The sequence below is a fragment of the Lates calcarifer genome, linkage group LG16_LG22 (genome assembly GCF_001640805.2).
Source record: "Lates calcarifer isolate ASB-BC8 linkage group LG16_LG22, TLL_Latcal_v3, whole genome shotgun sequence".
NCBI classification, from domain to species: Eukaryota; Metazoa; Chordata; class Actinopteri; family Centropomidae; genus Lates; species Lates calcarifer.
Window position 1 is genome coordinate 13,189,313 of NC_066848.1, and position 13,289 is coordinate 13,202,601.

Consider the following 13,289-nt stretch of genomic DNA (forward strand, 5'->3'; position numbering starts at 1 on the left):
CACAGAAACTGCTCTGATGTAACACTAGAGGAGGATGTGTGTGAGTTTATAGAGGGATTTTTTTTCTTTGCGGGTGTATAAGCTGAGGATAAATTTCCTCTAGTGTGACAAGTGGACTTCTAAACTTTATTACGAATTTACGCATTTGAAGAATTTAAATGGATTTTTGCGACCATGTCTGCCAGGGAAATAACTGATGCCTGAATGAAGTCGACGCAGCAGTGTTTCTAGAGGAATATCTCGGAGGGTGTTGACGCAGTAGTAGCACAGCAGGGATGTAATGTGACCCTGTGTGTGTTAGACTGTATGTGGAGCCTCGGCAGTGCATCTTCTCGCCGACTGCAGCCACAGAGCAGCGGCGGCAGCGCGCCTGCGCAGTGCATCCAGGGGCTCGGCGGCGTTCGGTGCTGAAGTGGGGCGGATGGCAGAAAAAACAGCGGCGATGGACGTTACACCGCAGGATTCCCACCTACGATGTCGTTGAATAAGCATCGGGACATCGCGTTTACACGGCTATCACCCTAGGACACTGACAAGCCCGACATTAAGGGGTAAGATGCTGATTATTCTGCGCTAATGCTCCACACGGAATGGCTAGCTGACGTTAGCACGGCGCTAGCTGCTGCTCGGCTGCCACCGCCTCCTCTCGCTGCGAGAGATAGCGGATCTCAGGCTGTCGGCTAAAGCTAGCAAGAAGAAAGTGGGTGGTGTTTGATTTCTGGGGGGAAAAAATCGGTGCGGACAGTCCAGCACCGTGCAACTATCTCTCTAATGGCGTTACCGGTCCGTGGTGTCACCTGGGAGGGGGGGAAGTGGGGTGGTGGTTAGGGGGGTGGAGGGATCTCCTCTACCGGCTGCTCGGACCTGCAGCGCCCTGGGCTCAGACGGTTCGGACAGCTGCAGAAGGAACCATGCAAAAACACCCAGCCCAGCAGCTAGCCAGCAGAGCTAGTGCACGGAGGGAGAGAGCAGGGTCCGATGAGCTTGCCTGCCTCTTATCTGAAGATATGCACGGGGCCTTCAGGCAGATGCAACAGATTCAGTGCTGCGACAGCACGCTCCATCAGAAACTGTCTAGTCAACTTCCTCACTTTCCATTTCATTTTGTCACAGCATACAGTTATTTAAAGTCCTGTTCCCTCTACTGTCATGCACTGGAACGATATCATGTCTTGCACAGCTGAGGGAGCACCCACACTACAATTTTCCCATGGGTGTGTTGAGTCAGAGGAGCTCAGGTTATGTTGCCACTACATCCTGAGTGACTTCCTGATTCGTCTCATGCAGCTTTTACTCTTCATTCAGAGAAGCTGACTAGAATACTAGCTGTACTATCAGCAAACCTGAGACTGATGTTATTTGTTCTGAGTACTGAGCAAACATTTTAGGCACTAAAAGTAAGGTGAGGATTCAGAAGTAATGTCATGAATAGTTTTTACTCAGTTAGCTTCAGATAAAGTGCAGTAAACAGAAGCAACCTAAATCAAATCAAATGTGGTGTCGCCACCCTTTAGCTTTAAAACAGTGCCAGTTCTTCTTGATAAACTTGTACACAGTTATTATGGTACCTGTCTCACTGTCTTCTGACTCTTCATCTAATCCCAGTCTGCTGCATTTACATTTGTTATAACCGTTTTCTGGTTCAGTCTGGCTGCTGATAGTTTTCACTGTTGATTAATCAGCTGATTATTGTCTCAGTTAATTGATTAGTGGTTTAGCCTGTAAAATGTCAGACAGTAGTGAAAAATCTCCACCTCAGAGTCCAAGATGACATCTTGTGATGTTTTGTTTTGTCTGACCAACAATCCAAATCCCAGATCCCAGGTTTTCAGTTTACAGTGTTATAAAGTAGAAAACAGTCGATAGTTCAGACACAGTACAGACAGGCATCATAAGATGACGCAAAATGCTACCCTCAGCACTTTCATAAGCCCCTTCTTTTTTTCTTTTTTTTTTTAAGGAAGCATGTAAAGTTACTCTGTTGCTGTCCTCCCTGGGAACAGGCAGTTGAAAATCTCACAAGTACAACACAAAAGCCTTATCTTTGCACACAGCTATGCAAAATCATTCTTCATAGACTTTTAATATACAAGGGAAACTTTTGTTTTCAAACCAGTTTAAACTGGCATGAGCCGATATCGATGCTTCTCTCACTAAGGGAACGGTTTTACTGTAGAACGCTATTGGGAAAGCGTGTTGTGTCATATGGGAGGGATGGTAGCTCCATGTGAAATCCAGTAAATGCCATCTGACTGTGATTGAGTGTTGGGTTGTGGCACCAGTGATAGGCTTAATCCTTTCATGATGAGTGTCTAAGCTAAGTGTATCATATATCATTTGCTGCATGTGGTTCATTTCCTGATTCACTTCCTAATTCAGTTTATTTCATCTTATTTTGACCACATCCTGTAGCTTATCACAGATACATCAGTATCATATACGCATATATGTTGGCTGATAAGTTACAGGAAGTAGCAGCACAGAAGTATCAAAGACGTGTTTGAGATAGTTTAGAAGCAGTGTAGGGCTGCAAGAAATGGTTGCTTTCATTATTGATTAATTTATTGATTATTTTTCAGGTTAACTGATTATACAGCATATTGAAATGGCTTGAAATAACTTCACTAGCTTTTGGTGATATAAAACGGAAAATCCTCACTTTTTGGCAAACAAGAAACAGTGCAGAAAGAACTGAAACTGGTGACCAAAATGATTGTCAGGCAACTTGATTAATCAAGTAATCGCTTCAGCCCTTAGACAGTCTGGTCATTATGTAGTGTGTCCACCAGAAAGCAAGTTTATCTTCCCACTCTAGAGTTTTCTGCTCAGTACACAAACAAGGGATTCTCATGAAAAAAATGTTTAAAATGAATATTGGCTGATACAGTAAATCACTACTGGATGATTTTAAGTCTCAAAAATTGATATCTTCCTAGCTATAGGTTATACTCAGTATAAAATGTGTCGTGAAAATCAGTTTGTGCTCTCACACTCTCATTAATGCACCTTTGTTTTACTTGTGATTTTGACTGTGAAATCTGTTCTTCTTTGCCCTTTGTGATTTTCAGATGCTGTACTTTAACTGCTCCCTGCGCTCTCAAGTCCATAAATGACCCTTTCACTGCAATCCAAGAAAGCCTGAGGAGGCGACGGCAAGAGAAACGAAAAGGAGCGAGCGAAATAAGGAAACGAGGAGAGGAAGTCGTTACGCTTCACCTCAGCTCTCGAGTCCCTTTCTGTGCCAGTCGGTCAGGGATGGTGAGACCAGTAACTTCTCTTCTCTGTGGTGAAAAGAACCTCCTTGCCTTGCCCCGCATCTCCAGCAAGCCAAACAGCCAGTCCGTTTGCCAAACAGACGCTCAGACAGTCCACCAGTCAGTCACTCTGTCAACCAGCCTGCTATCGTCCAGCAACCTATTACCTCACGCCATGACTGCTCTGTCTGACCTGTTTTTAGGAACTCACTAATTCATGGTAAGTTTGACCTCTGACCGGTATGACTGTGACTGCTGTTGTTTATAGCGTCCAAAGGAGATTTATTATTATCTAGAATATTATCGCCTCTTCTATTTCATCCCAGCAGCCGGATGTCTCCTTTACTGTTCCAGCTAACTTCACGGCTCATACTGAACATTCATTGTTACATTCACAGCTTACTGCTAACCTGACTCCACTTAGACTGAAATTAGGTCTAGATTGTAAAGCCCTTTGAGGCAAACTTGGATTTTAGGAGAATATGAATAAAATTCAAGTAGTGTTTTACAACATGATTTGTAAGCCGCTGCCTGTAATGCCAGGGTAAGCCATTTGTTGTGATCAAGTTGATATGACATATTGCTGATAAACCAAAAAAGCTGACTGAAATACTTCTAGATACTTCTCAGTCCTGTGGCCTTCAGCATTTGCACTAAAAAAAGGAGAAAATAAAAGGTCTTATATTTTCTCTAAGACACAAACTGCGTTTTTGCTTGTGTACTGTTTTACTGATAAAACATAAGATGAGGAAAATCAGAGAAAAAAAATATTATAGCATGATCCACTCACACATTTGGTTGCAAAGATGTTGCTAAATAAACCTCTTTAGCAAAATCCTTTCTTTCCCAGTTCTGTATTACTCATTGGCCAGGAGTCCTGCTCAGTCCAGCTTTGAGCTCTCACTGACATAACCTATCACCGCCTATGAATGACTGTCTCCAAGTGGAAGTTTATGAATGAATGTTCCACTCAGCTTCCTTAAGTGAAAGACCAGAGTTTGTGACTTGTAGCAAGTGTTGGCAGATTGGGTGGATTACCATCCAGATGGACTAGTTTTTATTTAATATGATATTTTGCGGTTTCCACCCTTCATTAAAAGTCCAGGTTATATTCCAATAAACTGGTTCCTCCTCTCCACTAGTTAGGTTGATTGACAGGACACTACATTCAGTAGGTGGGACTTGACATGCAGTGGCTGGTAACTGGTCAGGTGGAACATTTTTCTTGTTTTCCATATTCAAATTATTATCTGTCATAGCTCTGTATAAAAAGACTTGTAAAAGTTTATACCTGTTCATGTAATGGAAGACTTTTAACGCAGCATTATGCAAAAGACTGGGAGGAAAAAAAAACATTAAAATTTTTTTTAAAGATTATTTGATTGTATCTTATTATATAAACCAACCTCTAACCCATAAACAATACAATAGAATTTTTAACCTGTCCGTATTTACTCTTTAATCTTATTTATGGCTCATTCCTTGCCTAATAACCTGATGGTAAACCAAGATGGAGGCCTCAAAGTAGATTAGGAGGTGATTAAATGAATGTAATCAGTTGTTTTTTGTTTTTGTTTTTTTGGCTGATGCGATGTCCAATATTTTGGTATTTCAATTTTTTTTCATCCTCAAGCAATTTGAATTATGTCTTAATTTACAAAATTCACAAAAACTCTACTTACTATACTTTCGCTGCATACATGTTGTTTTTCGTCATCCCTTTTCCTGTTTTTTCTCTCTCATCTCACTGTATTTGTATTTCCATTCCATATTTGCATGTCCTGTCAATGCGGCCTCCTTCTCCGGGTTTAGAACAAAGCCGTAGCCTTGCTGTCGTTTGCATCTAGCAGCCTGTTTTTCCACAGTCGCTGCCTGGTCGCTGAATAACTGATGGCCACTCCACTGGTCAGGCGACGACATTTGCATATTAGACAGGTCGTCTCAGCCTTACCTGCCATGCATCATCAGAATAGTAAATTGCGTGTCTGTATGCAGAGTAGAGGGAACGAGAGAGAAAAGAGAAGGCTTGGTACTGGAGCGCGAGTTATTTTTATTTGGATTTATAAGAGTTTAATGAGGAGTTTAAGTTGAACCATGACGTTACAGGTAAGAGTTTGGTTTCATTAACTCTACTTTTGATTCCCAGACTACAGGACTGCAATTAATAAGCTAATTTTTCACACAGAATCCCTCTGTCAAATCAAGCTTAAATACCTCAAATTATGAAGTGGAGTTTCATTATTTGGTGACAAAAGATTGAGTTCAGACATGGTATCCTCTTCTTAGCCGATCTTGGTAGTGTTTCCTGTTATAAATGTTGGCTGTTGGACTATCTGAGAGAGAGAGCTGTTATAGTTGAAGCTTATTGCACAGTGGGAGACAGGTTTTACTGGCCTGTGTAGCTCATAAAAAGACCACCAAGTGTTGTTAACATCTACATGGATGACGGTTAAAAATTGCATTACCAGACTACACTGTATATTATCATTTTGGGGATAGGAATGACTTTTTAGAGTGTGGTATTTTTATTTAGGCTTGAAAAGCCCTGTGTTTGCCTATAAAGGCTGTTGTGTGATGTGAAAGTAGCTCCTCACATCCCTCCTACCTGCAAGGCTGAGGCAACTGGCACATTGACCTTCAAAGTCTCTGTAAAGGCCGAGGAAAACCCCAGGCAAAAACCAGCACAGGACTGTTCACAGAGACTTTAAAGGGAGAACAGAGTTCGTTGTCTAGGTCAAACCACGCTTAAGTACAGTTAAATTGATTAGGTAGCTGCAATGGCAGAGAAATAATTCGCTCACTGAACTGTTTTGGAAAGGTTTGCTGAACCCTGCGCAGTCTATGCCCAGGTTTTCAGCAGCTTAAGGTGATATTCTGTGAAAATGATAACAAATAGTTTTTCTCTGTGTTCATTTTAGTGCTGAAGAACAACAATGGCCCTCTTCTCTGAGGCTTACACTCAGTAACATCACATAACTTTTTGTAGGAACTCTAGCCATCTCCACTCCACAAAATGCCTAAAATGACAAGCTGAATCTATTTTGGAAGAAAATACACCCAATAAAAATGGTGAGAGAGAGCTGCAACAATTAGTAGATCAGTCAACTAAGTGAAAATAAAATAAGACACTATTTTGATAATGGAATTTAATAATAAAACAAGCAAAAATAACAAAGAGTCTGGTTATATGACATATTTAAGGTCGATGTGGGATTTGTCTGAGTAACTGAGACATTGTTTCTGAGTTTGTCAAATCTCATATAGTGGGTAGTTCAACTGTACATTGAGGTTTTGTTAATTATTTGGTCTTCGAGGTGACTGGTTTACAGTAAAATGGAGGAATATGGAGCCAAACATCAATTTTGAGAAGATTCAACATTCAAATGCTAGCGGTGCAACTCTAACCATGCAGTGTTAGCCTGTGGGTCAGTTGGTCCTCTTCATTGGTCCATTTTGAATGGACATGTGGACATCTCATGGTCCCCAGAAGATGAATCCCAGTGACTTTGGTGATCCGTTCTCCCTGGGCCTGTGTGGGTTCTCTCCAGGTACTCTGGCTTCCTCCCACAGTCCAAAGACATGCAGGTTCTGTGACTCTAAATTGCTCGTAGGTGTGACTGTGAGTGTGAGTGGTCGTTTATCCATTTATCTTGACCCTGCGATCGACTGGTGATCTGTCCAGGGTGTGCTCTGTCTCTCACCCAATGTCGGCCGCGATTGGTTTCAGCCCCCCCCCCCAAGACCCTTAAGTATAAGCGGTATAGATAATGAATGAATGAATGAATGAGTACTTCCCATCAGCCTTAGCTGCATGTTGTTAATTAGTGATGAATTAGTATTGAATTAGTCAAATGTTAGCATGCTAACAACTTGGTCAACATTATACCTGCTAAACATCAGCATGTTAGCATCGTCATTGTGAACGTATTAGCATGCTGATATTAGCACTTAGTACAAAGTGCTGCTCGTGTCTGGGTGCAGCGTCACAGCCTTGCTAACTGTTGAGTGAAATATTACCATGTACTGTACATTTTCATTGCATGTGTCACGCATTAAAGAGCACATTTCTGAAACAGGAACATCAAAGCATTAGCAGAAACCGCACTGCTGTGTATCTGCAGTGGAATGACGCATCAGTCTCATTTAGAGCGAATCAAAGTCCATCAGCCAACAGCAACGCATTCATGTGACCACAGGGTCGCAATATAAAAGAAACACTGCAAGTTTTTGTGGTGTATCACTGTTTTGTTGCTCATTCTGAGGCCAGACAGAGCATGAATGCAGAAACAGCTGGATGGGTTAATATGAGTGTGCGTGTGTGCATGAATATGTGTATTTTATTGCACACATGTTTCTGTCCGTGAATTTGATGGGTAGACCCTGTTTCTCCTGTCTGTGCCTATTGAAATGTATGTGTAGTGTCTGTCAAAGCTGAGTGAAAGACTTGGCTTGATGCCAGAAACCCTCGTACCGTACAAGGAAGGGAATCCTCTCTGTCCTGCTTGAGTGCTCTCTCCCTCTCGCTTCATCTCTGTTTCCCACACACACACACACACACACACACATACATACATTTATTTTCTTGTATTTTTTCCCCTCCTCTAATATAATATGTTACTACTGAGCCAAAAGTAAAACATGGGGACCAAATTTGCATTTGCAACTGTACTCTATGTTATACTGTCATTCATTTGAAGTGTGTTTAACTGTGTTCATTTTCCATGTACATTCATTGTGAAGCCCCGGAGTGTGAGTGGAGTGGAGATGAGAAAAAGGCAGGCGGCACACATCGAGGCCCCACCCCAGGCCCCTGGACAGCCCCGACCCAACACCTGCTGCCTCTGCTGGTGCGGCTGCTGCAAGTGTCTCTGGTAAGAAACTATTACACAGCTATACTACACTATACCCTCCATGTCTGTAGAGTCAGATGTTGCCCTTTTTAAATGTGGTTTTAGTTGTATCACCCAACTAAAAAAATCCCCCAGTGCCTGAAACAACAAACATTTGGTCCTGCCCTTAATCCTGTTGCTTAATCTGTGATGTTACACTGATGTTGAGCTCCCTAGAAATTCAACTCAGACTTTATACTGACACAGCACTGGTGCGTGATCCAGCCTGGGACCTGTTAAACCTTTCCTGCAAACCGACCCATATGCTAACAGTTTTCAGATTTGAAGAGTTGAACAATTATGAACCCCGGTGTCAAGTCAAGTCACAAAATCGCAAAATTAAAATTTGCCTCAAAGGGCTTCCTCTGTCCTTAGTCCTCATGGTTTAGATTAGGAATACTGGGAGTTCCTTGAACAAAACACAACATAAGCTGTGCTGGATCATGTCTAAGTATGTTTGTGCTAATAATACAAATTTGTGCAGTCATGAAAACTTCAGGAGATCAACTCAGAGTGTTGTCAAGACCCACATGTTGTTCCTACAGGCATTTTTTTTTGTCTTGTGAAGGGCCATGCCAGTTTTCACAGTTGGTGTGTTTGTTTGCAACCCAGGTATTTCACTTTTTTATGTTATATTACTGCATTTAAATAACTATAGTTCAGTGTGTGAATAGTTTGACAGTGATATACAATAGTTTTCACTGTTTTAGCTTAAGCCCACTGAGTCTGAAGTTTAACTACAGTATGAATTCCATGTTAAACTATTGACTTTTAGCTTTGAAGTAAAGTGAAAAAAAAATGGTTGCAGCACAGGCACAGGTCAGGATTCAGGCTTGCTGTTCATGGGTTGTACACTTGAGACAGTTTGCACCCAAATGATAAATATCCAGCTTTTTGAAATGTGACTATTTGCTGCTTTTCTCAGTCCTCTATGATTGAACTGAATTTGAACTGCACTGTCATTTAGATATATCAGACTGGGCTCTGGGAAACTGTGGTTGACATCTGTAAATCTTATAAACCAAATGATCTGGTGATTTATTGAGAAAGTAATGGCCAGATTCAGTGATAATCACTAGTTGCAGCTTTATTTCCTACTTTCTCCTACATTCTCAAACTAAGGAGCACACAGCCAACACAAAAAAAGTGTGGCAGTGTCCTAATACTTGGCAATTGCTCTGAATGTCAGAAACTTGCATAAAGACTCAGTGCGCCACGTCGCCCCTGAGCAAGGCACCAAAAGCTGTAACTAACTGTGCAGCTCCTTACAGCTGCCTTGCTGTGGCTACACTCTTGCCCGGAGAGAGGAGTGAATGAAACATTGTTTTCAGGCAGTGAATGGTGAATGTGCTGCTTCTTTCACACCACTTCATCTGAAGTGGTGGCAGCTTGTGGACTGGGCCCGTAGTGAGTGCTCTGTGACTCCGCTGTGTGTTTTTCAGTTAAATGACAGCGTCTGCGTCTCCCGAACGAGCTTGGAAAACTGTCTTTGGTACCCTAAAGTTTATTTATGTTGGTATGAACGCTGGGGAAGAATAATGTGCCTTTTCAGCACAAGTTTGTGTTACACAGCCGAGACCCTTAAAGAAGTTACATGTAAATCACTGAATGCTCTCTGTGTCACTAGTTTTTTTTTTTTTTTCCCCGTTTTTTGCTATCGTGCCCAGTCAAGTGGTAGAGATCTGTGTGAGTGTATGAAGGGGTCCTGTCTGCTGCCGTGGTGAAGTTTTAGAGACTGAGGGTGAGTGTGTACGAAACCGTTACACACTCGCCCCCCACCCTCCAACCTCTCCTCACCCACCCTCACACAGGGCCCTTATCTGGTCGGGGTGCCTTCTATTTCCATCCACACATCACATGCAAAACAGCTGTGAAGAACAGCCTGTATATTTAGCTGTATTGTGAGGGCGCTCGGGGGCTGTGGCTAGCTTAGCCCATTACCGCCGCACAATGGGGACTTTGACAAGAGACAGCAAGAGGAAGGAAAGATCCTCCATGGTGGGACAAAAATAGACAGCTCCAGTGTGTGTTGCATTGTGGACTCAGCAAGTGTGACTTCGCTGCGATAGACAGAGAGGCTACCGTGTGCGTTTCAAGTGTTTACATAAAGGCTTTCACTGAAGCTTTATTGTTTTATCGACTTTGAGTATGTGGAGATTATTTTCGACGGTTGAGGCTCACACTGATGCTTTCCCAGCATGATTAACAGCTGAAAGAGATGAAATATAATAGAGCAGCAACTAACAGTCACTCTCATTATTGATCTGCCCAATTTTCTTTATCAATCACTTAATCCTTTGTGCTACAAAATGTAAGAAAATTGAAAAGAATGACCATCACAATTTCCCATAGAGCAAGGTAATGTCCTCTGATGTCTTGATTTGTCTTACCAACAGTTGAAGACCCTAACATATGTAGATTACTATGACATTAGACAAACAAAAGTGAGTGAGTAGATAATGTTTGTATATTTTTAGTATTATCAGAATAGTGACATTTAAGCAGTAGTCTCAGCTCTAAAACAGAGAGATTACAGCACGCGCAGCCATGGGTTAAAACCTTTTTGGGTTGTGACTTGTCTTTTTAAACACTGCTGACTTGACCCCTTGTGACAGGCTGCATACAGTATAGTCCAGCAACATAGTACTGCACTTTCATCAAATTAGGAGACTTGTAAGTGACTGTGTTTTTTTTTTTTTTAAAGAACAGTCAAAATTAAAACAACAGAGATCCTCACGTTTGGTCCTTGCAGTTGTAATAAGACATATGTGACTTTTGAACAGAGGCAACAGAAGCACTTTAGATGTGTGTTGCACCAACTAAATGCTCGAATGCTGGAATATTCTGACAGTTGATGTACCCATTGGAAAATAGACAAAGGATCTGAAATGAATCTGGCTTTATACAGCTGATCAATTAATTCAAAATTACTCGATCAGCCCTGATACTGATCTTGCTGATTGGCTCGAAACATCTCTGAATTTTATTCTTCAATGGTAAATAGTTATTTGCATTGAGAAAATAGAAAATCACTTCATATCCTTTAGAAGTGATGAATTCATCACAATCAGTGTATTGTTGCATGTTAAGCCTTAAAGACAAAAGTGGATGAAAATGTATCAAAATAAAACTGGAACTCCTCCTCTAGTTAATCTAATCATAACTCAAACTTAACCATTTTAGCTGTCAGACACATATCCAGTCTTTTTATTTTGGCAAGCAAAATCATTTCCTGTCTCCAATCCAGGAATGAAGACAGGATGGAGAGGAGTGAACGACAAACCTGCACCAAGATGGACAGTATTGAAGCTGCAGAAGAACAGTAAGTCAAGTCTTGCATATTTGTGTCAGTATATTTGTCTGTTTGTGTGTGTCTCGTGTCAGTCCCGCACTTCAATTTTTTCTTTTATGTCCGACTGTAGACACCCCAGTCTAGAAGAGGCGCTGTCGTGGGCACGGAGCTTTGAGATGATGCTGCGCTCATTGGAGGGCCGGGAGATCTTCCGGGAGTTCCTGCGCTCAGAGTACAGCGAGGACAACCTGCTTTTCTGGTTGGCATGTGAAGAACTGAAGAAGGAGACAAATCCCTCCGTGGTGGATGAGAAGGCCAGGATCATATATGAAGACTACGTGTCCATATTATCACCCAAAGAGGTACAGACTGTATTTGTGTTAGATCATCAGAAGTGATTAAAAAAAGCACATGAATTGATCTGAAATTTGGTGGAGACATTCATGGTCCCCAGGAGGATGAATCCTAATCACTTTGCTGATCCCATGACTTCCTATATAGGGACATCATTAACAAAGAAGTTTATAAATTTAATTTGTTTTCCTTACCACAGGTGAGTCTGGACTCACGGGTCAGAGAAGGAATAAACCAGAGCCTGGCCGAGCCCAGCAACCTGATGTACGAGGAAGCCCAGCTCCAGATCTACACCCTGATGCACCGCGACTCCTACCCCCGTTTCCTCAACTCCTCCGTTTACAGAGACCTCCTGGCCAGCAGGAGGCGCACCTGCCTCGACACCTAGACCCCCCCACTCCCTACCCCTCCGCCCTCCCTCATTGCCATCGTACACCAACGAGACTACTACTTAAACTTCAGATACTACTATGGTGCCAGAAGTCGGGTTTGGAAATCTCTCCCTCTTTTTTGATTGAAAAGACTGAATGACATCCGAGATAGCTGGTTGTTTTTTTATTTATATTTTTTAAGCAATTTATATCCAGTTCTCCACTGGAGCCAGGTCGGCCTTTTGCTGGTTGGTTATTGGTCAATTTAAGACCATTAATGCTGGCCAGTGATTGTTTTGCTAGCAATTTGTGCTGTTTGTTTCGGTTGACTGGCCAACCCGCATGTCAGCTGTTGGTTGAAATGGTCTACCTGATTGGCCAGCTGTTGGTTACCTGTGGACAAGGACTCCTCAGGCAGTGGGGACAGAAAGAGAGAGAGAAAGAGAGAGACAAAAAGGACAAGCCAACTGTTCCTGTACTGTAATATTTAGACCTCATGCTTTCTACCCTCACTTTAATGTTCTCTCTCTTTACTCATTCTCTTTCATTTGTTTTTTTTTTTTTTTAATTCTGTCCCATTCCTCAGATGTGTTTAATTTTTGTTTTGTTATTAATTTCTTTACTGTCCAAACATGACACCTAGTTGTGGAGTTCGTTTCTACCATTTAACCAGTAGAAGCACTGGCTCTGCATGTAACTCTCTCTCTCTACAGTAGCTTGACGATGTAAGCCGTGGACTGCAACCGTTTTTGAATATTGAGATGTATTAAGACAGGGGACCTGTCTCTCTGTCTGGCTGTCTATGTTCAGTGAAGGGAAAAAGTACACTTCTGCCAATTTTAAGCTTACTGCAGTTTTTTATTGAGGAGATTTGATGGCTTCTGCAGCAAAGGCAGCAGCAGCAGCACCTACCCATCCATCCATCCACCTGTCCATCCGTCCGTCCGTCCATCCAAGCACTTTCCTTCTTTAAGATTCTTTAACTGGGAGAAGTAAGGGCTAGAATTGTGGTTGGGCAGCTACATGTATTATTATTACTCATGAACTTTAGACAAAAAAAAATCTCTCTACTGAGAAAATCACAATGCCTTTACGTGTAAGAAAAGGCAGCACAAGCGCTGCTGGAGTT

The 13,289-nt window shown here is 42.0% G+C and overlaps 1 protein-coding gene across 1 annotated transcript; it reads left to right on the forward strand.

The window, feature by feature from the left end:
* Positions 1–359: 359 nt before the first annotated feature.
* On the forward strand, positions 360–12,801 carry rgs17 (regulator of G protein signaling 17). The gene is made up of 6 exons (XM_018696943.2): positions 360–551; positions 3,069–3,474; positions 7,995–8,125; positions 11,391–11,465; positions 11,566–11,797; positions 11,989–12,801. The coding sequence occupies exons 2-6, from the start codon at positions 3,472–3,474 to the stop codon at positions 12,175–12,177; spliced, it is 630 nt and encodes a 209-aa protein (XP_018552459.1). The 5' UTR covers positions 360–551; positions 3,069–3,471; the 3' UTR covers positions 12,178–12,801.
* The last annotated feature ends 488 nt before the right edge of the window (positions 12,802–13,289 follow it).